Source organism: Micromonas commoda, chromosome 1 (genome assembly GCF_000090985.2).
Source record: "Micromonas commoda chromosome 1, complete sequence".
Classification (NCBI taxonomy): Eukaryota; Viridiplantae; Chlorophyta; class Mamiellophyceae; order Mamiellales; family Mamiellaceae; genus Micromonas; species Micromonas commoda.
In genome coordinates, this window is record NC_013038.1 from 1,623,533 (window position 1) to 1,649,919 (window position 26,387).

At 47.4% G+C, this 26,387-nt stretch overlaps 8 protein-coding genes across 8 annotated transcripts; 3 read left to right on the top strand and 5 right to left on the bottom strand.

Moving 5' to 3' along the window:
• Window positions 1-2,016: 2,016 nt before the first annotated feature.
• Window positions 2,017-2,863, bottom strand: MICPUN_51808 (predicted protein; the record flags this gene model as incomplete). Its single annotated transcript, XM_002507658.1, has 1 exon — window positions 2,017-2,863. The coding sequence occupies one exon, from the start codon at window positions 2,861-2,863 to the stop codon at window positions 2,279-2,281; it is 585 nt and encodes a 194-aa protein (XP_002507704.1). The 3' UTR covers window positions 2,017-2,278.
• An 852-nt stretch (window positions 2,864-3,715) lies between these two features.
• Window positions 3,716-5,014, bottom strand: MICPUN_55447 (predicted protein; the record flags this gene model as incomplete). Its single annotated transcript, XM_002507659.1, has 1 exon — window positions 3,716-5,014. One exon carries the CDS (start codon window positions 5,012-5,014, stop codon window positions 3,716-3,718), a length of 1,299 nt encoding a protein of 432 aa, XP_002507705.1.
• Window positions 5,015-6,035: 1,021 nt separating this feature from the next.
• On the top strand, window positions 6,036-6,496 carry MICPUN_55448 (hypothetical protein; the record flags this gene model as incomplete). The annotated part of the gene is made up of 1 exon (XM_002507266.1): window positions 6,036-6,496. Exon 1 carries the CDS (start codon window positions 6,041-6,043, stop codon window positions 6,494-6,496), a length of 456 nt encoding a protein of 151 aa, XP_002507312.1. The 5' UTR covers window positions 6,036-6,040.
• Window positions 6,036-7,905, bottom strand: MICPUN_55449 (Drug/Metabolite transporter superfamily). The gene has a single exon (XM_002507660.1). The coding sequence runs from the start codon at window positions 7,736-7,738 to the stop codon at window positions 6,584-6,586; it is 1,155 nt and encodes a 384-aa protein (XP_002507706.1). The 5' UTR covers window positions 7,739-7,905; the 3' UTR covers window positions 6,036-6,583.
• Window positions 7,906-8,698: 793 nt separating this feature from the next.
• MICPUN_55450 (cephalosporin hydroxylase) lies at window positions 8,699-10,842 on the top strand (the record flags this gene model as incomplete). The annotated part of the gene is made up of 2 exons (XM_002507267.1): window positions 8,699-9,662; window positions 9,694-10,842. 2 exons carry the CDS (start codon window positions 8,699-8,701, stop codon window positions 10,650-10,652), a joined length of 1,923 nt encoding a protein of 640 aa, XP_002507313.1. The 3' UTR covers window positions 10,653-10,842.
• On the bottom strand, window positions 10,635-12,479 carry MICPUN_113385 (hypothetical protein). Its single transcript, XM_002507661.1, has one exon. The coding sequence runs from the start codon at window positions 12,433-12,435 to the stop codon at window positions 10,996-10,998; it is 1,440 nt and encodes a 479-aa protein (XP_002507707.1). The 5' UTR covers window positions 12,436-12,479; the 3' UTR covers window positions 10,635-10,995.
• A 1,617-nt stretch (window positions 12,480-14,096) lies between these two features.
• On the bottom strand, window positions 14,097-16,595 carry MICPUN_77343 (predicted protein; the record flags this gene model as incomplete). The annotated part of the gene is made up of 2 exons (XM_002507662.1): window positions 14,097-15,743; window positions 15,813-16,595. 2 exons carry the CDS (start codon window positions 16,593-16,595, stop codon window positions 14,097-14,099), a joined length of 2,430 nt encoding a protein of 809 aa, XP_002507708.1.
• A 1,520-nt stretch (window positions 16,596-18,115) lies between these two features.
• MICPUN_55453 (predicted protein) lies at window positions 18,116-25,615 on the top strand (the record flags this gene model as incomplete). Its single annotated transcript, XM_002507268.1, has 1 exon — window positions 18,116-25,615. The coding sequence occupies one exon, from the start codon at window positions 18,116-18,118 to the stop codon at window positions 25,613-25,615; it is 7,500 nt and encodes a 2,499-aa protein (XP_002507314.1).
• Between the last annotated feature and the right edge of the window lie 772 nt (window positions 25,616-26,387).

Sequence of the window (26,387 nt, forward strand, 5' to 3'; positions counted from 1 at the left end):
GAAATCCACGTACGTGTATTTACCTTGGTTTAAGGACAGGGGTGACGTAATTATTTCTTATTACACACTGATTTGATCGCAAAAAGAAATCAGAAAATTTTGCTTTGAACCGATCCCTTTGAAAAACGCGGCTTAGAAGGAAGGTTGATCGAGGCTTTATATAGAGAATTTGAGGGTTTATCAACTTAAGAAACGTTCATCCGTACCGAGTAATTGAACCATGAAACCTCCGTATAAAATCGAGGGTTTAATACACTGAGAATTTGAAGGTTTATTAACTCAAGAACGTGTGTCTATGTCCAATCACACGCCCGATCCACCCACGTTTTTCATTAGACGACAGAATTAATATGATACGAAGGTACATTTATTTGAACGAAGTAAGGTACATATCTTCATTCGTTCGAATGAAGGAAGCATTTTGAACATAGGATTTCACTTGTTGCTCAGCTCATCTGCAGAGGGGATATGTCTAGACCTAATCAGAATTTCACCATATGGGGTACTTTGATCTTGCGCTGCTTCAAGAAGGCCCGCTCCGAGCAGGACAAGAAAACGGTAGAAATACCGAGCAGCCTTCTTTCGAACAAAACATTTGTGCGAACAGAGTTCAGATAAATAGAAGGACACCACCGCACTCGCATTATCCTGCACTCCCAAGCTTTGATGCGTTACATTGTGCCCGCAGCTGATATTGTCGCTTGAAGCGAATATGGATGGCATGTTATACCCGTATTCACCTCCAAAAACAACAGGTTCGTCATGAACCTTGTCTTGTGAGTCCTGCACGGACTCAACAACTTGTTGGCCTCTGTCATCAGCCATAGCAGTTTCTCCAAAAGGTTTGAGTGCAAGTTGCAGATGGTCATTGCGACTATCGAGCGAGTCTACGAGAGTGGGACTTTCAGCATCATGAGGTATTGGTGTCATACCAGCGAAATCTGGAATTGAAGTCGGAATTCCTGAAGCTTTCTTCGCGCTTCCAAACTCGCTTAATTTGCTCGGGGTGTCGTAGATATGCTGATTAACATTTCTGGCAGTTCTGCGTGCAGGAGGCGAGGTCCGATGACTATCCGCGGCATTTCTCGAAATGTAACACCCGCTCAAGTAGCCATCGGCATCAGAAGGGCTCACCTTGTTCACATTCCTCACAAACGGGCACCGCAACGAGTTTAGCCGTTGCAAAAATATTTCCAACACTACACTGTTTGTCCGCTTCTGTGAACGAGATTTGAACATATTGAAAATACCGTTGAAGTATCTGGCATGCATAGCTCGATCGACTACGTCAATGTGATTGTTCGCTGACAAACGACGGCTTGGGTGTGTGTGGAGATCGCTTGAGTCTGTGAGCCATCTGCGATATTCATCCGAAATGATATGGATGTCTTCATCAAAAAACGTTTTTAGAGCTATGTTTCCTTTCTGATAGGCTTTCCGGAATGTTTTCACATCTTGTAGAAGGCCGCCGTGTTTAGTGGCTATTTGCCCTCCAGGTGATGGTACGCTGGAGTCGTGGGTAATGTTGACTGGTAACGGAAATAAAGTTTCATTCTTTTCTGAACTGGATGCTTTAATCGATGAAAAACATGGTCCCTCTTCAAGTTCGTGCATAGGAACGAGCAGTTTCCGCCCCCTTTCATCGAGTTTGGGCGCGATCTCGCGACGTTGCGCGTTGTGTACTTCTACATGGCGTGCATTGCCCTGGTTTTCACGGTGCCTGTCAGTATTTGATTCGCAGATAATCCTATCTGAATGGTCACGACCAGAAGCCTGCTCATATTGATCGATTGAAGCTGACCTCTGGAAATTTCCGTGGTCTTCTCCTTCCAGCTCTCCGGAGTAAAGAAGACTCCCTCGAGGACTTAGCTCATGGTCAGAAAATGTATCCATGACGACAAACGCGTTCAGATCCGATCGCATGCATTCCTCTCCCGATTGAATATGAATTATATCCTCTTCCAGTTCAAGATGATTGAAGTCGACGCGTCGCGATAATACTTTCGGTTGTTTTCGACGTGAGATCAGAAGATTACAGCCCCGACGCCCGCAGTATTCTTCGGAGGAGATGGTAGTGAGATGAGCCAAAACAGTTGCACAATCTTCAAAAAGGAACTGCAGTTGTCGAGAGTAAAGGGTGACAACACCGCGCATTAGAAGCGCGGCAAGTCGCAGGGCCTGAACTCAGCAGAAGGCTAGCCATTAAGCACGAAGCGCAGAGGATCATGAGAAGGGAACCTGTAAACTCACCAGGGGCGAAGGGGGTCTCATGATCGTATCACATGCTGCAGGTACGGATATCTGCACTGCTTTGTGTCGCGTAAGAACTTTGGCACATGCCGGCTGATGCGCGAGTATCTGATGCATAAAGTAAGATAGAAAACGAATTCAACGCGCAATTACTATTGCACTTCGGTCGGGCCGTGAAGGGAAAAGGTACCTTAAGAAAGTTGTCAAGGAAAAAGGGTGCCAAGGCAACGTCAGATATAAATACGCATACCCAGATCTGTCCAAGTGCACCTTTGGGAGAAAGTAAATCGCCGCTGTAAAACATGTTACGTACAGTCGCGCACGTGAAGCTGGGTAACCTGTAGGATTGGAGTACGTTGAACACTGCAAAGGCAAGTCGTTTGACGCCCCAGAGACTTTGTTCGGCGAGTAACGGTTCTTTACTTCGAATGAAATAAATGAAGTTCAAGACTAAATATTTATGTAAGGCCATCCAGTGGGGGTTTTGATGAAATAATGTATGGAGCTCGAAGTATATATATATATATGGAAAAATGAGTAAGGTTTCCATACGAATGAAGGAAGATATATATACATGTACGAAGAAAAGTTTTCGCAAGTCACAAACCGTCATTTGCCCCCGTATAAATTTGATGAAATATTTGCTATTTCCTCCCCATCGGTTTTCTCGCGACAAAGTCGGCACCCGACGGTCTTTCGTGAGGCGCGCGTCGGCCGCTCGGGCGATTCTGCTCGCGAACGCCGCGTGGCTGTACTCCTCGCAACAAGCGGTGCATGCCGTAGAATCAAAATTTGTCGCGAAAAGCGGTGAGCGCGACGGCAGTGGCGCGAGCTCAGGCACGCCGACGGCGGTCACCAGCACTGTATTTGTCTCATAATTTGCCTCGTTTCCTCCCCATCGATAAATTCGCCCTCAAAACGCGAGATTACACGGGAAATCTAACAGCCGATTGACGGTTAAACTGACATTTTTTTGATAAAACCCTTAATGGATTTCCGGATTTTTTATTAACTTATTAGTCTAAAATGTTTTTAGACGTTTTTGCAGCTGTATGGGCAATTTCTCACCGAGGTCCTTGGCCCGAGGGCGATACCACAGGCAAATAGTTTGATCCTACCTGGTGCAAGGCGTGATTCGAGAGGGTGAAAAAACGAGGTGGTTGGAAAGAGTTGGCCTGCCACCAGCTTGCGCCCGCGCCGTAACCGCGAGTGTCCGAATCTTGACAGAGTGGTGAAATAATGTTATGGCACCATCGGCTTCTATACGATGCATCGAGCAGATCCTTCATTGACGGGACGTCCTGAAATTACGCTGTCACACACACACACGCACACACGTTTCTTCATACTCATGGGTTGATCTCAGACTCTAGATGAAAACAGTGCAGCATCTGGGTCAAGCCATCAGTTATCAGCGCCAGAAACACTCGATTTTGTGTCTGGCAAGACTCGCACTCGGAAAAACTCACGAGGGTGGCATAAATGCGACCTTCAAAGATCGCAGCAAGTTTGCAGTAACAGCGAAACGCTTCTTCCCAACCGAGCTTTGCAAGAAGCACACTGTCGTATCGCTCGACGCAAAACGGTATCGTTTGCGTTTTGTATGTTGTGCACCATCAAGAAAACTGTGTTCGTTCCTACGAATTCTCTCGACGTGTGAGGTGTATTGACTGCTGGCAACAGTTTCCCAGGCCAGGCGCCCTGGCCAATATGGCGTGATGACCGCAAATGAAAGTGCCGTTTTTAACTCTTCTGCCCTGCTGAGTAGTAGTAGGACATGCTCCGCACATCGCAGCACTATACCTTCTTCGAATGGTGGATTACATTCAAAGGAGCCTTCCGCTGGGAAAAAGGAGAAAAACGATCCGCGGGATCCAAACGTCGTGTCTGTATCTGGAAAAAGACTGCAGTATTCGTGGAAATGACAGTTTAGGGGTGATGCAAAACATTCTGCTTCCACATCTAGGCCGTGCTGGAGAACATCAAAAACTGCGGCATGAAGAGCAGTATGATGACCTCCAGACATGCGGTGCATGCCACCCTGTGCCGCCGTGTATCGACAAAGCATGGAAAACGTCGCTGATTGAAAAACAGATATGTCGTCACTTGATAACGGAGGAGAGCTCTCAGACCTCATTGCAAACAGGTGACGTAGTTTTTCATAGTATTCGGCGCGGATCTCTACTCTGGCACCGCCGAGACACATCCTAACACGAGGCTCGTGCATGGAGTTTTCAAAGAACGAAACCGTGACTTGTTGCCGTTTCTCGGCTGATTTCGAGGGCCCTGCTTCGGTCAAAATTCTGTTTCTTGCGTGTCTAAGACAAGTGAGCAGAGTCAAAACAGTTTTGTCGATAATATGTTTGGGCACCCGGGCGGCAAGCAAGCGCGATCGAAGAAACGAAGTAGCATCTTTGTCATTTGGGAGCAGCGGGTCATCACTTTGGTCGTGACATAACAGAAATTCTTCGAATTTGTTCGCCCAGCAGGGCCCAAAGTATTTCCCCGTGGCCTGCTCGAAACGAAAGCACAGGAGGGAAACTGCCTCCAGCCTAGCACCTTCAACGGTCGGCGTTACCTTCAGCCATGCTTTTGTACGCTGTGAGTTCTTCTTGGATATCAACTGAAATGTTCTCTTACTTTTCAGGGAAAGAACGCTATCGTCGAGGGAGCGTCCTGAATGAACCGTGCGAGAGGTCGACTCTATTGCGGAAGTTGATATGTCATCACCGTGACGATCGGTTGCGGTGGAAACCTCCGCCATTTTACCTATGAGTTGTCGTGCCACATTTACTTCGCCACGGGCGTCATGCCGGGCGCCAAGCAGCGCGTCGCTGTTCCCGCCGTGCAGCTCCGATCGTCTTTTCCTTTTCAGGTCGTAATTACGTTTCGTGCAGCGAGACGTGACCGTTTCTACGTTCGATGAAGGCGTTGCCGCGCTCGGAAGCGCGACATTCTTGCCGATCATGCGCGAAGTTTTGTTTGCTTTCTCCCAGTCCTACCAGTGCGACTAATCCTTAGGGTTTTATGAACGACGCTTAAGATTACTGCCTTGCTTATTATTACTTGATTTATTATCTATATATGATCCTTGATTGGTACGAAGGTATTTATTAATAATACATTCAATAATCTCAATATGTTGATAATAATAATATAAATAATATAATCATATGATATGATAATATTTATATATTATTCTGGATTTCAATCAATCAAGCAAGTAGTTGTGGAACATCGAGTTTATTAGTTAATTAATAAGTACAGAATATATAGCTGCATATTTATTGCAGCGAGCCACCAATAATGAGTAGGCTACGTATGTATGAATGAACGATCGAAGCATATATATATTTAATATATATATTTAATATATAATATGATAGTAGTCTAACAACAAGCAAGCAATATGATATCATAAAATGACTATATATATACATACACTCCACATAAGGCTTGAATTATATACGAAGGTATCTTTTTAGGTCGCTGCGTCTTCCTATCAAATTACGTGAGTTCAAAGCGAACTACTCACCCATCCAGGAGCGGTTTTGCATAAGCATATATAATACGAATGAAGTAATAAGCAAAGATATATATATATATAGATATTGAATCATATATATATATAAGTGTTATAAATTATATCATATATATATATATATGGTTGAGAATTTGTATACTTCAGATGCCATGCATATATTCATAATAACATATATATATACATAATCTCGAACGAAATACCTTCGGGGATTTTTTTCTGAGTGCGACGTTCCCTCGTGACGCGGACATGCCAGGGTTAGGAAAATCAAGTTGTGCACTAGCTAGTCAAGGCGGGCGTCGCCATTTGGAGGCACCAGTCATTCATGCTAAAGCTGTCGGGTCGTATGTCGGTTTGGTTCCCGCTGATTCGAGAAACGAAAAGGATAGCTTCGATATTGAATCACTGTTCAAGAGAAGCAAAGAGATAAAGAAAACTGCAGACGCGGGCCCAATACAACACGCCGCCGCGTTTTCTGACAGGCCACAGCGGGTGCAAAAGAAAACTATCGGCGCTAGGGGTCACACAAGGAAACGTCGGAAGGATGCCGATGAACTGGTTCCCGTGGATAAACCGAGGCGTTTCGAAGACGGGCTCCCAGTGTACAAATCTTACGAAGGTTTCAGCGATATTGCTTGCGGTCAAGTGCCTCCCGACGACAGAAAAGGAGGGAAGTGTCCGTTTGATTGTTGGTGTTGCTTTTGAAGGTAATAGGCATGGAATGACAAGCATTCATGAGACATAATATGGATATGATATCGACGCCTTATTGGGGAACCTCCACAGCATCCGTTAATCTCCCTTGGATTTTTTGTTTTCGGCCCAGACGATATATAGCGTCGATGGAATAATGACTGCGGCGCCTACTAATGTAGAAGTCGCAGGTACTTCTGCAAAAAGCAAGGCTCCGATCACAGCAGACCACAATAGTTCAATATATCGGAAAGGAGCCAAGGCAGAGGCGTCCACCAAACTGAAGGATTTCAGAAGGCAATACAAAAGCAGATTCGCACCCCCTCCTAAGAAAGCCATCAAAACCAGTTGCGCAGTAGACGGCGGCACCCATGATAGGTATGCAGGATACGCAGATATAAGTGTTGTGAAAAAAGCCGTGTAAAATATCATAGCCCAGAATGACTCCTTGCCGACAAAGATCTTGTTGAGAACATCAAGGGCGGCAAACAGAGCGGCAGAGAGCAGAACAACGAGCCACATCGGATTGAAGGAAGCGCCTCCCGGTTGCACTACCACAGTTACACCCACAAAACCAGTCAAAGTACCAAGCCACCTCGTCTTGTCAACCTTCTCGTCAAGAAAAAGGCGAGCCAATAGAAGAGTGAACATGGGAATGGTGAAATTAAGGGTAGTAACGACGGCTATAGGTGCTGTTGATAGTCCTTTGCAGTACAGAGCGATAGCAGCAGCGAGCAAAATGCTTCTTGCAATGTGCAGGTGCAAGCGCTCTGTTTTGAATGAATCTGAACCAGAAGCAAACATCACGGGTAGCATAGTTACAGTTGCAAAAGCAAACCTTAAAAAGACTACTTGCACAACAGCTAGCGTACTACCAGTGTGCTTCATGATCACATCGTTAGCAATTCCTATAAGTTGATGGGCAAAGAACCAGAGCAAACCGACGATAAAGGTAGAAGTCCTTTTCCGCTCTCCGGTGGTGTTGATCATTGGAGCTTCAGTTTCCCCGGCTGCATTTATCACGCGGCGACGTCGAATAAGTACACCTTTTGTCCTGAGAACGCCGTGAAGAGCTTTAAAACTTGGCGGTTTTACAGTGTGGAAATACGCATATGCCGGACTGCCCGTCGAAGTGGGTCGCGTCAACTTCGACGCTAAAATATGACCCAGGCGACGACCAGACCCGCGACGCTTCAGTTCCACACGACGAACCGGAACTAGGCCGAAGTTGTTCACGAAACCGTTCGCGTACATGATACTTTGAGATGATATACTCGGCCGCTTGGGCGAGAGCAGGACCCCTGCTTATACAGCACTAAAACCTGTATTTGTATGGACATACGGGGGAGCGTCACGATCGAGTCCGTCCCCAAACAGATAGACCCACGTCTTGCAATAGTTTCGTAACTTCGATGAAATACCTTCGATGTATCACTATATATGAAAACAGATCCTGTAGCATGATCTGGTCCCAAAATCGCGCGAAAATTACTAGTTTACATCAAAATTAGATCATGTAATTTTCCCAAATTACATCATCTCGGCATTTTTGGCCCTTCGGAGATGATGTAAACTTCATGTAATTTCAAAAACGTAACGAACAGATCCATTTGAATGGACGGAGATAATATTAATGTTTCAGACAAAATTAATTTTGATTCACGGACCCTGAGATCGTACCTGGGCGTACCCGGGTCGTAACAATGGGGGAGTCTTCGGGAAAATATTACCTTTATTATTAATGGACTATTTATTATTTGAACGAACGAAGGTACTTATAAATATATATCTTCATTATTCGTACCTTCGTTCTATACGTAGGTAATAAATATGTACGTACGAATATTATTATTAATAATGAAGGTACGAAATTATTATTAATATTGATGTTATTATTAATGATATTATTATTTTATTTATTACGTACGAAGGTAATTATTTTAGATAATATCACTATGGATACTCTTTATTTATTTATTTATTTATTTATTTATTTATTTATTATTATTATTATTATTACCTTCGAAGGTATGTACCTTCGTTCGTACCTTCGTATTATTTGCCAAACTGATTGATGTCGCCACCAAACCCGAAACAGTCTACAGTAGCTAGCTAGCTCTAGATAGTAGCTACTTACGAACGAAGGTACCTTCGAAGTTACCTTCGTAGGTGCTAGCTACTTGGTCCCGTACATGTTTTAGACTTCGAAAACACATGGTTACCTCAACTCCACTCTCCACCGCCCACGTTGCGTTCCTGACTGTGGGAATCACTTTGGCCCTCTTCTTCATCAGAGGGTCCTTTGAAAACACTCCGCGTTTTCTGGATTCGTCGCAGCAGCTTACTGCCTGTGAGCCTCAGGTTGTCAAGGAATTGGGAAGGTCAACATGCCAGCCCTGGTCGGAGTTTGTTGAACAGCTCGTTGTGAAATGGCCACAGAGCGATTTCGATGTGAAAGTTCCCGCTAGCTTAGAGGACTTTTGGAGGCTGCAACATCAGTTGTGGTTCGCAGAGGGCTGGAACCGAATGCCCGATCATCAGGCGGTCAAGTCAGGCAAGGAGCGCGCTGGGACCTTCAATGTCAAGTTCTTAGGGCAGTATGTGCAGAAATACCCGACAGACATGTGGCTGTACCAAGAACTTTTTTATGAACTCATGCCTGATCTTGTCATCGAGTGTGGCACATATAATGGAGGCGCATCTGCTTATTACGCGATGTTGCTGAGTGTCATAAAACCAGAGGCCAAAGTAATAACTGTGGATTACCATGCAAACCCTGGAGACCCAACCTTTTATAAGTCACTTCCTTTCATACAGGATAGGGTTACTTACCTCCAGAAAGGTGATGGAGATCTGGACCCAGAGCTATTTGGTATCATTTCTGCCGAGGCCGCGAAAGCAAAGACAGTAATTGTGTTCCTCGACGCAGACCACACAAAGAGCCATGTTTTGCAGCAGTTGGAGAAGTATAGCTCGTTAGTCAAGCCGGTAGGTAGCTATTTGATTGTGGAGGACACAAACGTCGATGGGAACCCTGTCTGCATCAAGGGTTTAAATAAACACTGTGGGGGTACATATGAAGGGCCTGATGAAGGCTTAAAATCGTGGTTGCCAACGCAGGACTCCTTTGAGGTGGACCGAAAGTGGGAGAATATAATGCACATTACACAACAGCCTGGTGGCTGGCTGCGGAGAGTGAAGTAGCGCAGCTGCAGATCGAGGAAGATATGCGAACGATTCTCGGCGTCGGAAACCGGCGCATGCAGCAGTGTGGGCTGATGCGTTCGCGCGCAACGGCGACGACGAACGCGGGAGCGACGGAGTTTTCTTGATGCACCTGAAAGACGGAGGTTGGTACAGCGAGGAGCGGTCGACGCTCGATCCTCGGGTTCCGAATTTGACGTTCCCGTTGTTCAGTTGGTCCCGGCTCGAGCGCCATGACCTCGTGGGAAAGAAACGACAACGCGAACTTCTGATGCCGACGTACGCGAGGCACATCGAAAAGCTGGACGCGTTTTGCGCGTCAACCGAAAACCTAAACAAAACGCATTGGGCCAACACGCGAAATCACGAAAAGGTACTGGGGCGGTTCAGGGAGAGGTGCGGGAACCAAGGTGCTCGAAACCTATGGAACGGTGAGCAGTTTGACGCGTGCGAAAGAAAGTTCTTGTCGAAACTCGCAGAGCAACACACTGATCTGCTGGACATACATCCAGTGGGGAACGACAGCTGGAACTTAACGGTCGCCGATCCCATTGCACAAGATAAATTCGATACCTCCTATGCATTTGAGATCTCAACGAATGGGTTCGGCGGCGACGGTGGGCTGATGCGCAAATTTGCTTCAAACACTGTGATTTTCTATTCAAAGCCGTTGTACAAACAGTTGCTGGATGACGAGTTGGTCCCTTGGCGTCACTACGTACCCATCCTGGACGAATCTTCGGTCGACTTGCTTCATAATTTTAGAATGCTGAAGGCAGATCCGGATCTTGCGTGGAGGATCGCTAGAAATGGCCGTAATCTAGTCTGTGCACGACTGAGCGAGGAACCGCGGAAAACGTGGTTCAGGGAGGTGTTTGGATTCATCAACGAAATCATGGGCGATGTGCCAAGCTGGGGAGATTTGGAGCAAGAGCTGGGTCCGCTACACAGTTGCAAAGCCTAGTTATGATAGTCTAGTCTAATGAAGAGCAACATAAGCGAGTCAGTATTACCTTCGTAGACTAGCTAGCTAGCTAGCTTGCTAGCTAAGACGTGCTCCACGTCGGAGTAGCTAGAGCAAGCTTGATGTGCTCTTATTTTCTTTTAGCTAACTTTTAACCCTTATTAAATCCCGTAATCTTTTGGTTACATTTTGAGCTCCAATGATTGGTTTATAAGAACGAAGGTACCTTCGTTCATTATTATTCGTACCTTCAAAGGTACCTTCAGTAGTTATTTGAACCAATCGAGAAATATCCTTCCCAAGAATACCATGCCGCGCCGATGAACGTAAAACGCGCGTCCAGTCAAGGCGGCGCGATGAAGACATTTTCAGTGACGGAATCATCAAAGCTTGCGCAGAGCCCATGGCTCTCCGGGAACTCACTTATTGCCTCGTGCAGCCTATTCTTGTTCTCAGCTCCGTAGACGTAGCCAAAATGAATCACCGAGCAACCCGCTGGAAGCCCTTTGGCTCTCCTGGCCATCGCCACATCAAAATTTGAAACAGCACTTTTGGACCAGACGCGGAACCACGTTTGATTTTTTGATTTCACATCTGGCTGTTGCTCGGTGGTTAGCCTGAATAAATCCTGTTCGTTTTGTGTTTCTTCTTTCATTCTGCCCAGCATGTCCTGAAACGTCGCTTTCGTTTCTTTCGTTGGATGTGCGGCCCATAAACCAGTGCTGAGTGTAAACATAAATTTATCATCTGTAGTCTGATCGTCGGATAGAATGCACAATCCCGGGCAAGCATCGACGAAAGTTCTCCCGTTGCGGTAAAACACAAGGTCAATATCGGAAAATAGAACTGTCTTTCCCTGATCAAGAAAGTAACTTGCATACCAGTGTTTTGCATCTACAGCCACCACCCGACCACCGTTTCTAGCTTGATTACCGTTCGTAAAATGTGGATATCGTGGCTCGTTGGTACACGATAAGTTCCACTTGTTCAGCACGTCACAGCTCGTCGGTGTGGGATGGACGTTCTGGTCGACACCAAAGATGATTGGCTGAACCCCAAACACGTCCACGACACTTTTTTGCCACCGTTGTATCATCTTGTACTGCCTCACCGCTTCTGTCTGATACGTATCTTCACCAGCATCGTACGCTTCAAATGCTCTCAAGTCTCTTTCCGCGTGACCAGATGTGTAGGTCGAGAATATGATTAAATCCGCAGATGACCAAACTGGACCAAACTTGTGAAGGTAAGTTTTTTCCAACTTTTCCGCTTTAACAGCAGCTTCCTCCGCCTGAGCTTGCAACTCCGCGACGTCTTTTTCAACAGCAGTCAAAGCATCACCAGTGGGGGCTCCGTTCTCGCCAGTGGGATCTTCGCTCTTTGTCCCAACCTCGGTGTTCGACGATTTGACAAAACTCAGGACGTCTGGAGTCGCTTCCGTCGGCTCAGAGCTGGCGGAATGGACCTCGCCAGGCTCTCGCCTGTCTACAGCTACGTACGTATTAAAGCCACGCGCTGCCGCCTCCCACCGCGCCTTCATCGTCGCTGGGTCTAAAGGACCGTCTCCTTGAGAGCCATCTCGTCCACGTTCCTTGACGGCACCCCGCAATCTGTCCCCCGCTGCCGTCTCGCCGCTCGCGCGCACGGAGACCTGTTCGAGGGTATGGTCCGACATATGCCCTCCATTACCTCTCGCCCACGCGTCGATCGTCGACGCCTGCGCGAGTAGGACGGCGAAGAGAAGCGTCGCTTGCCAAACGGAGAAAGCGAAATTCATCGGCATGAGACTCTCAGAAGAATCCAGAGGACAAAAGCAGCGGATCCCCCCTCGAATGTTGTAAATCGAACAGATAGTACGTAAGCAGTCCTGGAGCGTTAGTGAAGGAAAGTGGGAAGCGGCACTGAAGCCCAGCTGGCAGCTGACACTTATCTAGCTAGCTAGAAGAAGGTACGTACGAAACGAAGGTTCCTTATTCGTTATTATTCGTTCGTTCGTTCGTTCGTTCGTTCGTTACAAATTAAAGTAATATAAATAATAATAAATCTCCAAAGGACGAGTGGTCGATTGGTGAGCGCGAGTGAGAGAGGGAAATTTCGTTCGTCCTGTGGGTGGTCGGCATAGCCGGGAGTTGGCGATTTCGTCGTACGCGCACGGAGTCTGAGGTCGAGTTCGTATTTCCGGTATGGCTGGGTCGAATCACGTCTCCCTAGGTCTGATATACGTGTGTAGACTAGATAGCTAGTTAGTCTACGAGATGATCGATAGCGAAGGTACCTCGGAAGAACCAACTATATGAGCAGCTGACTCAAGGTTCTCGAGCTAAAAATAAGAAAATGTCATCAACTATATGTAGCGATAGACCATCGTTATTGATTTAATGATGTCAAAAATGTCTACAATCCATAGAACGATAGACCATCGTTTTTGATTTAATGATGACAAAAATGTGGACAGTCCATAGAACGATAGACCATCGTTTTTGATTTAATGATGTCAAAAATGTTTACAGTCCATAGAACGATAGACCATCGTTTTTGATTTAATGGTGTCAAAAATGTGGACAATGTATGAGACGGATAGACCATCAACATTGATAAACGATACCAGGTGATTGTTACATTTTGGAAGTTGGAGTCGTGTAAGTTCGGCTATGCCGAATAATAATAATAATTCTCCAAAGGCCGAACCGTTCGTGAGTGCGAGTGACGGTGAGGTGTGAATCGTTCGTCCTGTGGGTGGTCGGCTAGCCGATGAGGGATGCGCGCATACGTATATTATACACACAGCATGATATTATTACTGTCGTATTCGTAGATAGTTTAACATCGTTCGTATTAATAATAAGTAAGATACGTTTAAATATGTAAATGTAAATATCAAACCCTATTTAAATACACGTTTATATGAGTAAACATAGTGTGACAACTATATGGGACACTGACTCAAGATTCTCGAGCTAAAAAATCAAAAATGTCGACAATGTATGAGACGGATAGACCGTCGTTCTTCATTTAACGGTGTAGAAAATGTCGACAACTATATGTAGCGCTAGACCATCGTTCTTGATTTAATGGTGTCAAAAATGTCGACAATGTATGGGACGAATAGACCTTCGACCTTGATAAACGATACCAGGTGATTGTTACATTTTCGTAAGTTGGGGTCGTGTAATATCGGCAGCCTTCGGCTAGCCGAATAATAATACCGTATGGGAGGATTAACTCAAGAATGACGAATTAACTGAAAATTTTCGTTCTGAAAATATCGTTCTGAAAAATTTTCCCCTCCGGGGTGTCCACATCACAGCTGCCTGAAATCCAGAATACGAAGGTATTATTTAATTTAGAATAGTCATATATGACTCTCTCTTCATTTGCTGTCGTATCATTATGTCTGCCTTGTGCTTACAGTGTGACGAGAACGTGAAAGAAATAGTGATCAGTTTACGTGAGTCGACGATCCCTTCCATCGTCCCTCGTGCGGTATTCCAAATACGTTCCCTGAGCTCCAGAGAGAGCAAGAATCGACTCTTCCCTTCGCTTCACAGTATCCGAAACGATGTCAATACGTGTGATGTCGTCATCATCTTCGACGAGAGCCTCATCCACAGCAGCCACTTCGTCAAGCCGTAACACCCTCTCGAGCAGAGCCATCTGATCCTCGCGCGTGTGAAATAATAGCTGATGCTCAACACTCTCATCAAAAATGTTCGCGACCACCTTAAATGCGTAACCTTGCTGGACTAGGAACTGTTGCCGCTTCGTAGAAAAGTACATCTCTTCGGTGTCAGTGGAGACGAGGGAGTAAAAAAATGCGTTGTGTTCTCCGACGCCAGCCGCGCCTTCCAATATACTTGCCTGCGCTGCGATACGCTTGGGGCGAAGGATTCTGCCTAGTCGCTGTGCCTCCTGTCTACGCGAGCCTCCATGCGAAGATATTTGTATGATAACGTTTGCTTCAGGGATGTCAATTGAATTGTCCCCAACCTTCGAAAGGAATATTGTGTTTACTTCATCGGAAAATTTGAAAGCGTGAAGAACACGCGTGCGTTCAGCATGCGAAGTTTCCCCGTAAATAAGTGGTCGCCGCAATACAGTTGCGTACTCTCGCAATGCAAAAATGTTGTCGCTAAAGATGATGATCTTGTCCTTCCGTTGCTTTTCATGGAACTGCATGAGGTATTGACATGTCATGAACTTATTTGGATTCATGCAGTATAGAATCTGACGTTTTGCGGCTAGATCGTTTGACAAATACTTTTTATAAAACTCTGCAGTCATCGGACACCATACCTCTACACATTGAACATTCGCGATATGCCCGTCACGCTGCAGATCCAGCCAGTTTGCCTCGTACAACTTTGGTCCGATGAGGAAATTGAGATGCTCCACTTTTTCATCCTCACGCACCAAAGTTGCAGTAAGACCCAACTTGCAGTGCGCTTTTGTGATACCTATAACTTTGCGGAACATTGCTGCTGGAACAACATGAACTTCGTCGAGCAGCATGAGGCCCCATTCACGGCCACGCAACTCTGCCAACGCCCGCTGACTGTCCTCGCTCCGTTTACCCCCTACACTGACCATGTTATACGTCGTGATACAAACACAAGCTTGATTTTGAGGAGGGAAGCTCTCCTTCACTTGTGATGTGAATCGGACTATTTCGAGTTCACTCAAATTGGTCCATAGCTTGAACTGTGCTGCCCACTGATCCACGGAAACTGATGATGTACACAGGCAAATGCACGACTTACGAATGCGGGAGGCAGCCGCGATACCAGTCAGAGACTTTCCAGCTCCACAGGGCAAGACGATGATCCCAGATCGAGCACGCCCATTACCGAACATCGTACTGAGAGATTTCTCCTGGTATGATCGTATGTGGGTCATTGGTTTCAAGGCAATGTCAAGATCAGGGTTATGAGTGTCGTTTCGGAAGTCATACTCTTCCAGAGTCGGATACCCAAGATTTCCAGGTAAACAACGCTGCTTTACGTGTTCTACACGTTCCGCAATAATTTCAAAAGATGAGGTGTGTCGGCATGACCCGAAATCGGGCACCTGCGTTGCATCAAACATTAAAGTATTCTGCATTATTCCATGCAAAGTCTCCTCGGTCGCGTCAACTCCTTGCTTTTCAAACACTGCGAGAGTGACAGCGGAAGCGGCCTTGTCTTTCAAAGCATGCGTCACAGAAAACTCTTCAATTTCCATGTTCATGGTTTTGTTTTTCGGCGGCATCACTCTGGATTGGCGCACAATATCGTCAGACAATAGTTCACGAAGGATGCGCGGCTCATCAGATTCGAGAAAGAAGCGATTGTGCTGGAGCACAAGCTTGACTTTGCCATAGTTGGTCGTGCATGCTTTGATGAAGCAATAAATATCTGCAGGAAGCCGAGTCTTGGACAACCTATTCAGAACTGAAATGATGGTAGCTGTTTCTAATCCAATGGAAACTGCGGCGTATAAGGATTGCGGCGTTAAGACATACTCGTGCACGTTTGCAGGGCGGCACACAGGTTCAGCGACCGAAATCAGAAAGTCGTAGGCTGGTTTATACACTCCAGAAAATGATTCAAGAAAAATTCGGCCGTCGGAGCAGATCCACAGTGGTCGGTTGGCATGATCTTCCTTCAAGGAAGCTTTAGAGCATAACTCCAGGCCAAATTGTTCGGTGTATTTCAACGTTTGGTCGATGTCTGTGCCGATTTGGCTACTTGTGTAAGTATCGAGTGCACGCTCACGCGCATTTACCGTGTATGACGAACTGCCACTCGAGCCATGTTTTCGTTTACTGCCTGCCTTTCTAAGCCAGGTTGTTTCTCTCCAAATTTGTGCGTCTTCGAACTCTTCAGCGAGTTGAAGCTGGCATGAACGGGCGCCCGGAGTTACACAAAAATCTGGAGACACTGAGTGCAGGGGAGATATTTCCGACATCGCGATCACCGGAACCCCATCAGCATACACTGCTGCGTTGCTTCCTACCGCAATTCCAGCGGCAATGGTGTCGACCAAGCCAGGAACATTTCGAGACGAACGAGGCAGGAGAAATCTTAATATTCCATGACACTACTGTAATGTAGTGCAGGTAATAAATAATAAAGGAGTTAATTATTAGAAATATTATTAGAGTATTATTAGCCTATTTATTGCGTAAGTGCCTCCCTTTTGAATGACCCACGGTTTATGACTCAGAAATGACGACGCGGTCGGCTGGTTCGGGACGAAGTTTTTTAGACGATTTGATCGATGCAGCTTCGATGAAGAAGTGCACATAGTTTAGATTTGAAGCTGAATTTTCATCGACGGTCGGTCAACTTCGACGTCGACCACCGCCTCCTAGGATAACGCGTTAGCGTCGTGTCTCATTCAGAAGTGGCGTGCGTGTGAGGACGACGCTTACGTGCACGCCAAGCGCAACGATAAGGACGTCTCGCAGAACAGTCGTCGTCGAAAGACACGGAAGGCGTCGCGCGTGTTGTTTTGTTAGTCTGCAATAAAGTAACAAACGACGACCGTACGGTTGTTTAGTCTATGACTTTTGCAAATGATCGAGCTCTCGACCAATCAGAAGACGAATAAAGGGTTACGGGTTGGAAAAAAACCGGGTAATTTGGTGCTAAATAACGTGACTACGTACTTAGGTACTTCGTCCCGAATTTTATTATGATATTCATTTTAAAATTAGGAGTGTTGATATTGGCCCTAATTTCCTACGAAGGTATTATTAGCTAGCTAGCTTAGCTTATTAGGAATAAGATGGAATAAGGAAACACAGCCGTACCCGGTTATTAACCCCTAAATTTGGGGTTTCTATACGTGTTACAATGTCTTCGAAATTTTAAAAGTTACCGGTAAGGGTTTATAGAATACCTTCGTTCGTATTAAAAATAAAGAAAAATAAAAAGATCTAGAAACACGCGTATAATATATATGTGAACACTACATATTATGATATACGATCGAACGAATGAAGTAATAAGGAAAGTACCTTCGAAGGTAATATAAATAATAGCAAGTGTTAAAATTACCTTCGTAACGGCGCTCGTGGCGGAATGTACGGTGCACACGAACACTACGTGCAGCCGTACCCGGTCACTAACTCCTAATTTAGGGGTTTGTGGTCGGGATTCGTGGTAAACACCTAGATTCTCAATATAAAATCATGCCGTCTACGAAGTTACTTCGCAACTACCTTCGGTCTCGACCGTTCCTGGGTCATGAGTCAGGCTGTTACGCACCAGTGGAGATCGATACTGACGATACTGCGGCGGACATATAGCTGGTCGCCATGGGACAGTACTCTGAGCCGATAATGTATGACACCGACACGCGTTTCTCGAGAGCGTTAAGGGTTAGGACGTTCCTGAAATCACTCGGAATGTCGCACGACATAACCGTCCATAGGACTTTCCTTGAGTGTTTCAGGTGAGGGGACGAAGAAAAACTTTGGGCATATGGCGGAGCTGACTGTGCTCCGCTTCTTCGCACTGGTGATTGCATGCTCCGTGTGCAGCATACCTCACAAAACTCTTGCCGAGTCATCGCACGCTTTGTTTCCGTCGGGATACCCTCGCGTGGAGTATCGAAATGGCACCAACACGTTTAAGCTCTTTATGGCCTTAGATCGCGCTGGCACCGCCTTCTTCGTCGCCGTGCCCCGCGTAGACCCGATTACAAACACCGCAATGCCCACGCCAGACGAGATACTCGCGGGAAATGCGAGTGTCAGTGCAGGCGAAGTTGCGGCGGCAGCGGGCTCGCTCACGTTCACAGATCCAGACACAGAGCGCATGTTGTTTGTCGACGGCCTGCCTGATGAATCCACGTTTGACTTGTATTTTGCCACACAATCTGGAAGACAGAGTGTTTCAGGGAACGCAGTTGCGTCACCCGCGTCGGCAACTATATCAAAAATGAATGCGTTGGTTATCGGCGACGTCACGCCGCCGCTGTTCGTGATGGGCACCCCGCACACAGTTGGTCATGGTGCGACAAGTATAACAGTTTTGGTTGCTGCATCCGAACAAAACTCCTCTTACCACGCCATCATATTACCGAGCGGATCCTCGCCGCCAAGGACAGCACTTGAGGTATATAATGGAATCCTGTCTGTAAATACAGCGAACGCAGCGATCGTGTTCAAGGGTTCGGGCCCTGTTCCGTTCTTTGACACAATCCCCTTGACTTTTGTTGGCGATCTGTCTCCTGGATCTGCCTACAAGATTTACCTAACGATAGCTGACAGGAATGGAAACGTCAATCCAGTGGTGCAGGTTGTGCATGCATCCACAAAATACTGCACGCCGTGCCCGATCTTCAAGGTTTTGGCTGTAGGCACCAGATGCGACTGTGTGGTGCCTACAATTTTCACACTGCGTGTTTTGACGACAGGAAATGAGCTGATGAACAACAGGGGCGCACTGAAAGCTTCGGTCGCAGAGCAGCTTGGTGTAGCTGTGTCGCAGGTGGCAATGATGTCTTGGGAGCGCGCAGTTGGGCATCCAGGGTACATGACGGTAACGCTATCTGTGCTGCCCTTCAGTGCAAGCGACAATTCAACCACCGCAGCTGTTGCCAGTGCGCTTGCATCTGAAAACCTTAACATTGGCGGCGCTCCATCAGAGGTCAGTGATCTGATGCTGTCAGGAGAGCCAGATACGCGGATACTGTTTGGATCGAGAAACCGGCCGAAGGGTAGAACCAATCCGATGACGGAGGATGGAAGCATACCGGGGCAGCCAATGGAAGACCCCGAGCCGACAAACAGGGCCCTGTTCCATTGGAAGGTGCGGTTCGGCGATACAGAGTGCACAGCATGCATGTCGCAGTGCAAGCTTGATAATGGCCATTGGACTTCATGTACATCACCAAAAGTATACTATGCATTGCCACAAGGCGAACACAATTTTTTTGTACGAGGTTTGGGTGGTGACGGTGTGCCAGATAGTAATCCAGCAAGATATACATGGACAATCCGATACAGGACAGAAGTATATTTCGGTGTTGACCGGATACCTCCTGCTTCCGTCAACAGCAGCAACATCACATTTTCTTTAAGCAGCAACAAACGTGGGGCGATGTTTGAGTATAGCTTTAACTCGTATGACAAATTTCCAGTATACAGGTCCTTGCCTCAAGGGGTATCAACAGTTAAGGTGAACAGCAGCGTCGGTGTAAATATTTTTGCAGCAAGGGCCATAGCAGAAGGAGAGACTTCCACGACTGTGGCGAAACACACCTGGGTGTACGATATCTACGAGCCATTTGCTAATGTGACTACGTCCGCAGTGAAAAACGGGTCGATGGTGAACAAATTGACAAATATTCAATTTGTGGTATTCGGCAACGACACGGATCCAACTTTTTTGCCGAATGCTGGAGTTGAAGAAATTTGGATTCGGTTCATGCGCGTGAAAGACAGTGCAACCTCGCCACCGCCGCTCTTCGATTGGCGCCTTGCCGACCACATTTTTGCGGCACAGACTGAGTTCACGCTTGACTCGACAATTTCTGGTTTGCCTAACGGGATGTATGTGTTGAGTGCACGTGCAGTGGACAAAGCTGGCAATTCACGTTACACAGATGATGCATATGGACATGACCACTACTATTTTGAGCTCAGTGACCAAGTCCCGGGAATGCCAATCGTTTCTTCGGCGATTACGGTTGAGGATGTGATGACTGCTGTAAATAACACAGTGACTGGCGAGAGGCAACTTCGCATCTCGAGCACCATCCCTTCGGCTGAGGCATATGCATATCTTTTCACTGACATCAGAAACGGACAGCTTTTCTGGCCAGACGGTGTCACCGAGATTTTCGACGGCGACTACGTTTTAGCAGCCAACGTGAGCGATGGTTTAAGATACCTTCCATCTAAGGATCTGAACAACAAGGCAGTACTGCTTGATGGTACCCATCCTAATTTTTCATTCACGGTTAGGTCTGCGGGGTCTTTTGACAACCGGGCACTGGTTGACACCCCAGTCATCGCACACATCTCAGTATTGAGTGCAAACGACCCGCCAGTACTCGATCCAGATGAAGATTATCACCTTACTGGGTTATATATTTACGATGCTGTCAGCAATGTGACTAATATTGGAGACTCTGTGTTTGACATTGTGAACAAGGGTTTCTCTGACATCGACGAGGGTTACAATTCAACACGTGCTAACATGGGCATGGTCATACTGAGTGCAGATTCTTCACGTGGCGTTTGGCATTGGTCCGATAGTGCAGGCATGACTTGGCACGATTTCCCTGAGGACCTTAGTCCTGAGAGACCATTGCTGGTCCGTGCTGGGTTGAAAGACAGGTTACGATATCTTCCCAAGCTTGAGAATGGGCTTCCGCTGGATGATTTGGTATGGACATCGAGTATAACATTCCGAGCATGGGATGGCGTATCTGGGCACGTTACTGGCAGTCGTGGACAGTGGTTCTTCGCTGAGGGGTATCCGTTGAATACGACCCTGCATCCAGCTGCCAAGTATAACGATTCACTTTTCCCCCCACCACAGGCTTCAAAGTTCATCTACTACGACGCAACGTCATTCGATGCGGGAGGGTTTCACTCGATGACAATTGCATCGGCTTATATTGAATTATACGGAATCAGATATGGAGCATATGTCCGTGCTAACCGCAGAGACACTGAGCTTGAGCGTCTGCGGCAAGAAAAAGCCCGGCAATCATTTTGTCCCCCAGACCATGGCTCTGCGTTGCGGCTTCCAGTACATGATGGGAATGCGTCCGTTTCCATGCGAGTCGACCGCAACACTGAAAGAATCATCGTGAAGCCGCCTTGGACAGTCGAGGCATGGGTTCGAAGAGATGTAGTGACAAATGAGCAGACACTGTTTTCGGACCCATTAACTGGTGGCGCCATTCTTCTCGGTCTTGCACCAGGCACAGGCATCAGCGGAGTGATCCTTCCTCACCAGAGCGAGGCACGAAAGATTGCTCGTCACAATTTCTATACTGCGAAGAACAACACCGCCGCAGATCATGCTGCTGCACAAATATCGATGGTCGAGGCAGCATGTCCTCGGTGGAACTTTTCACTCCCACTCAACAAGTGGACACACCTTGCATTTGTTGCTTTGCCTGACGGTGAATCTTACCGTCCCCCGCGCGCTTACATCAGGCTCTATGTTGACGGTCTTTATATCGGATCGATCGGCCCGGATGCTGGAATGAATATGCCTCTCGGTACCATAGGATCACCGGGCCGTGCAGCATTTGCCATCGATGAGGTCAAATATTGGTCGTCCGCCAGAACTCCATATGACTTATTCTACAATAAAGGGCTCTTCCTAGCAGGTGATGAACCCGATCTAGTTTCGTATCTCGCACTTGAAGAAGGATGTGGAAACACCACACACGATATGGCAGCAGCTGCGTCATCGGAAGCGCAGTCCATCTGGGACATCCATGTCACCAATGCATCATGGGAGCGACAAATTTTGGGATTGCTTCGCTGCGCAGAGATACTCGCCGTCACTTCCAACCACGTATCTTCCGGCGGCGGTATCACGATTACCTTGCACGGTGCTAGCTTCAGAAGGCCCCAACTAGCTTCCATGAAGTATTTGAATCACCAAGTCATACCACCAGCCCTCGACTGGGATTGGAGAAATCCGATTTGTCGCTTTGGATATCGTGGCAGAACACTTGATGTGCCTGCTACTATTGTGAGCTCAGAGATCGTCACTTGTCCAGCAGCGACCTGGTCGGATGCCAACATGATGCGCGGATTTGTAAGCCTTGAGTTTTGCGATTTGGGTATGAGTTGCTGTTCGTCGCCGGCGAGACTGGATGTGCCCAGGCCGAACATATACCCAGCAAACTACATGCCACAGCTTCAAAATATGGAAGTCAACACACAGATTTTGCATAGACACGCCAAGGCCACAGACGTCTGGCCACTAAATTTTGAGACATTTACCGGCACAATGATCATGATTAGGGGTTGGGGCTTTGCGCCACTGACCGATGATGTCAAGCTTGGATATCGAGGGCACGATGACGATGCATATTGCAACTATACGACAGTGCTCTTTGATAGTTCAACACTTTTTGATTCGGCAAATGGGCTGAAATTTACCACCAGCAGTGTGCGTAGCGCACAATACAGAGATACCCCAAATGCATCTGCTCCACTTTACTCCAAGATGTTAAATTTCAGTGAATGGGAAAAAATAAACAGCATCGCGAATGAAAGTGGGAGGAGTTTCACGCGCTGGTTCTCCGTCCCTGCACATATCATCTCTGGCTCATTGGCGGTCTGCGAGACCCCAGTGCTTCCACACACCTTTTCGACGACACGAGCTGTCGTCCACCTTCACGTCTCACTTATGCTTAATAATGGTGCAATGAAAGTCGATGTAGGTCCGCAACTGAAATGGCCGGTTCGCGCAGTTTTTCCAGATAAACTGAGGGTCACACGGGTGGTCGCTGATGACTTGAATTCAAAGGGCATTTTCATTGCGGAGCAGGACGGAGGGACAGTTTTGATGCTGTCCACAACGCACACAGACCCAGCTGCGGATCCATCGTGTCAGTTTGGCAGCGTAAAAGTCCACGGACGGTTCGCGGGTCTCCACAATGTTGAGTGTGTCCTTCCTGTGGCACAAGGTCCAGTGGGTGATTCAAAAGTTGTGGAAGTACGTTTCACGCTATTTTCGGGTGCCAGTCGACATGATCCAGTCTACTCTCGTCTCGGGGATCAGGCAGTAACAATGGCCTGGTCCACGCCCGCTAATTTGATTGCATCGACACCTTCGGTGCTGACACTTGATAGCGTCGCTCAAGGAGAGGTGCACATATTCGGATCGTCATTTCCAGCCGATGTCGCTAAAGTCGCTTGTTCTTTTGGTAACTTTACTGACTGGGGTGCGCAAATCCCCACTGACGAGGCGGTGCTGTTTGCAACATCACTCGCCGTGTCAGTACTTCGCTGTAGTCCACCCAAGGCGTTTATGGCAGTTGGGTTTTTCCCACTCACGCTGAATGTCGCCCATGCTGTCAAGAATGTCTTCAGCCATGCTGGCGATGACCTTCTTATTATGTTCCGTATGAATCCATCTGTGAGCGCGCTGGGTGCAGATGCTGGACCGACCAACGGTGGGTGGCTTGTGAGCTTGTATGGCGATGGATTTCTCCCTGGAGATGGTTGTGCGCTGGTAGTCTCGGGAGGAAATGCTGACAAATGCAGCACGCCAGGATACTTGGTGAGCTCAGCCATACTTCGATGTGAAGCGCCAGATCTTACAAGAATGTCACGAGCCCCAGCATCAGCCCAAGTCTCGGAGACTGGTTCACACGATCCCGAGAGCATCGATGACAGTGGAGAATCAAACTTCATAATTGATGAACAATCCTTCGATAGAAATCCTACTCTCCGAATTCACCTTGCAGTTCCTGGCGGCTGGGATGGTCAAACATTGGTTCAGGGTACTAGTGGCAGTGCGTCAGCAACCACATTTCAGCCTGTCGATGACCTGGACATCATACGTCCGGCATATCTGCCTGCTTCTGGCGGAACGATATTGCACTTGACAGGCCACAATTTACTAACACAAATATCAATTCGCAACCGTGGAAGGTGCAGCGTAGGGACTTACGATGTTGCGACGCGGCCGGCAAGTGCAGTTTTTGATCAAATCACTATTGAATGTGTGACTCCAGCGCTCCTCCCCAGTCGCATTACAAAAACATCAGGCCTACATGTGGCTGCAGTGCCAGCCTACCCATCTGGTCTAGTTGGCTCGAACGTGACTACTCATCCGATCGGGTACGCACCGATCCTTGCAAGGGTTACGAATATGCTGGTTGGGTCACCCGCGCCACTGGAGGGAACTATCGGACCTGGTTTGGAAATTTTCACTTCGCTTTCATTTGCTAGCCATGAGACCATTACCACGTCCTCCGGGTCCTTGAAAGACTTATTCAGCGGAACTATGAAACTCGTGTGCTTTGTTCCTGAGTACAACCACTCGTTGGTGATCGAAGAACTGGAAAACGAGGCAGAGGATGCCAACCACCTCCAACAACATCGATATCTGATGGTGCCCACGACTATGCAGACGATCCATGCATTAACATCACCGAACAGTAACGGCAAGGCGTCGCGCGGCTGTTGTTCATTGCCACGTGCTCCCAAGAGTACTAGCGCGGGCTTTTCCACCATGTTTGTGGGACCGACTAGTGCTGAGAGTCTCACGGCAACTACTGCGCTCCTTTCTGTCGAATTTGAGTATGCGTTCTCCCCGGAGCCGTACTCCTTCAGCACACACAGTGGCACAGTGCCAATCCAGGTTTTGGATTCCAACGTTCGATTTCAACATCTCATTTCCTCCAGGGGTCGAGGTTTCTATGTCGCGTCAGGTGCCGGCACGAAGAGGGAAGACACAATCCTTGACATCACACATGACGCTGTGGCTACTGCAGGAGGGAAAACGGGCAAAGTATTTCACGGCTGCAGTGATGGGTGTGAACATCCGAACGACGATGAGAGCGCCGTCATTTTCAACCGTGACGTCAACGAGAACGAGGAGAAGATGGACCTAGGGTGTGCCTGGTGGCACGGTAGCGGGGCAGGGACAGCTGCATTACCTATTCATGTAGTTGGGCAAGATTTCAGACGTGGAGCAGGCATGCTTGTGCGTTTCGGTGGTACTCCAGAGAGCGCCGGCGCATCCTCGAGACAGTTCTCATCGGTTGCACTGTTCGAGTCGAGCGCACTGGATCATATGCGTCGTGCTACCATTAACATACTGACACGCATGGTTATGGTACCAGCGCACTTTGTTTCGTCAGTAATAGTCAAGGTTGAGCCTCCGCAGAGCAAACAGCTGAAGCCGGGGAGTGTGCCACTAGCTGTGACTGGGAACGGCGGCGCGAGTTTTTCGACACGCACCCTGCTATATTCGCAAGAATTCCCTAATTAATATACATTCATGTATGCAATGGTCACATTCCCATGTCTGCTTATTATTTGATCGACGTTGGGACTTCCGATATCCATGGACTTCACGTCACGGCCGTGGTACTATCGGTATAAGGAATCATTGGTTGAGATTCGCACTTGGTCGGAACATGTAAAACGTCAGATAGCTGGATAGATGGCGCAATGGGAGATGATTCAAAACGAAAGTTGGTGAAAGAGTTGATTTGGCAGCAGTTTGCTCGCACGGCGACACCGCGTGCTTCCTAATCTTGACTCTGACATCTACATACTGCAATATCCCGAAAAATCGAGAATCCGGTTAGGGGCACAGGTAGCTAGCTAGCTAGATTATCGTATAGAAGCTGATGACGCCATAACATGATACCACTCTCTGTCAAGATTCGGAAGCACGCGGTGTCGCCGTGCGCGCAAGCTGGTCCATGTCCAACTCTTTCCAACCACCTCGTTTTTCGACATCTCGGAATCTTGACAAGCCTCAGGTAGGATCAGACTGTTTGCCTGTGCTAGCCAAGTGCGAGAATCGGGACAAATACAACGCCCACATACAGGTAGATGGTTACAAAATCCACCGTAATATCCCGAAAATCGGGAATCGTGTTAGAGCGCACAGGTGACTTGTCAGGTCCGGATTGAAAATGAAACGTCCCTGACTGTTTGCCACATCCCTCGGCTACAAATAGCCCGGCTATAATCGAAAGGCCCCAATAATATACACTTGATTTGAAACGGTGAAGAACGCAAAAAAAATGATT